The sequence below is a fragment of the Tupaia chinensis genome, unplaced genomic scaffold (assembly GCF_000334495.1).
Source record: "Tupaia chinensis unplaced genomic scaffold, TupChi_1.0 Scaffold000159_1, whole genome shotgun sequence".
Lineage (NCBI taxonomy): Eukaryota > Metazoa > Chordata > Mammalia > Scandentia > Tupaiidae > Tupaia > Tupaia belangeri.
The window spans coordinates 5,524,315-5,524,853 of record NW_006159630.1 but is presented as its reverse complement, the minus strand read 5'-3'; the positions used below and the strand labels follow the sequence as shown (position 1 = coordinate 5,524,853).

The 539-nt window shown below is 68.8% G+C and overlaps 1 protein-coding gene across 1 annotated transcript in view; it reads right to left on the bottom strand.

The window, feature by feature from the left end:
- RHBDF2 (rhomboid 5 homolog 2) overlaps nucleotides 1–539 on the bottom strand; it is a 26,753-nt gene that overhangs the window by 280 nt on the left and 25,934 nt on the right. The window contains 1 exon segment of the mRNA XM_027770771.1: nucleotides 31–449. Within this exon segment, the coding sequence (XP_027626572.1) occupies nucleotides 120–449 (330 nt within the window). The 3' untranslated portion in view covers nucleotides 31–119.

Below are 539 nucleotides of genomic sequence, written 5' to 3'. Positions count from 1 at the left end.
GCACCGGGCCGCCGGAGACGCGGGGAGGGAGCGCCTGGGCCTGGGGCCCACCAGTTGACGGGCCTTCGGGCTCAGGGCGGGTGCAGTCCCCTGCCACACTGGGGTGCCAGCGGCAGGTGTCAGTGAAGCACCTGGTCCAGCTCGTACTTCTCGCAGAAGCGGCTGGTGAAGGGCAGGCAGGTGAGGTACTCGATCCAGGGCCAGTTGATGGGGTGCACGTACAGCCAGGTGACCAGGGAGGCGAACAGGCCGGCGAAGACCAGCAGCGACACCAGGATGAGCGCCCGCTTGCGGTACTTGTCGCTGGTGCCGAAGGTGATGTAGGGCAGGAAGGCGAAGGCCAGCAGCAGCCCGCTGAGGAAGCCGAAGATGTGCGCGATGTTGTCGATCCAGGGCAGGAGGCCGCACGCGAACAGGAAGAGCATGACGGCCGACAGGTGGAGGAAGGCCTTCCAGGGCCGCTCCAGCAGCTGCCAGCTCTGGAAGAGCTCCACGAAGAGGCAGGCCAGGGGGCCGCACCGCGGCCCGGCCCGGGCCCC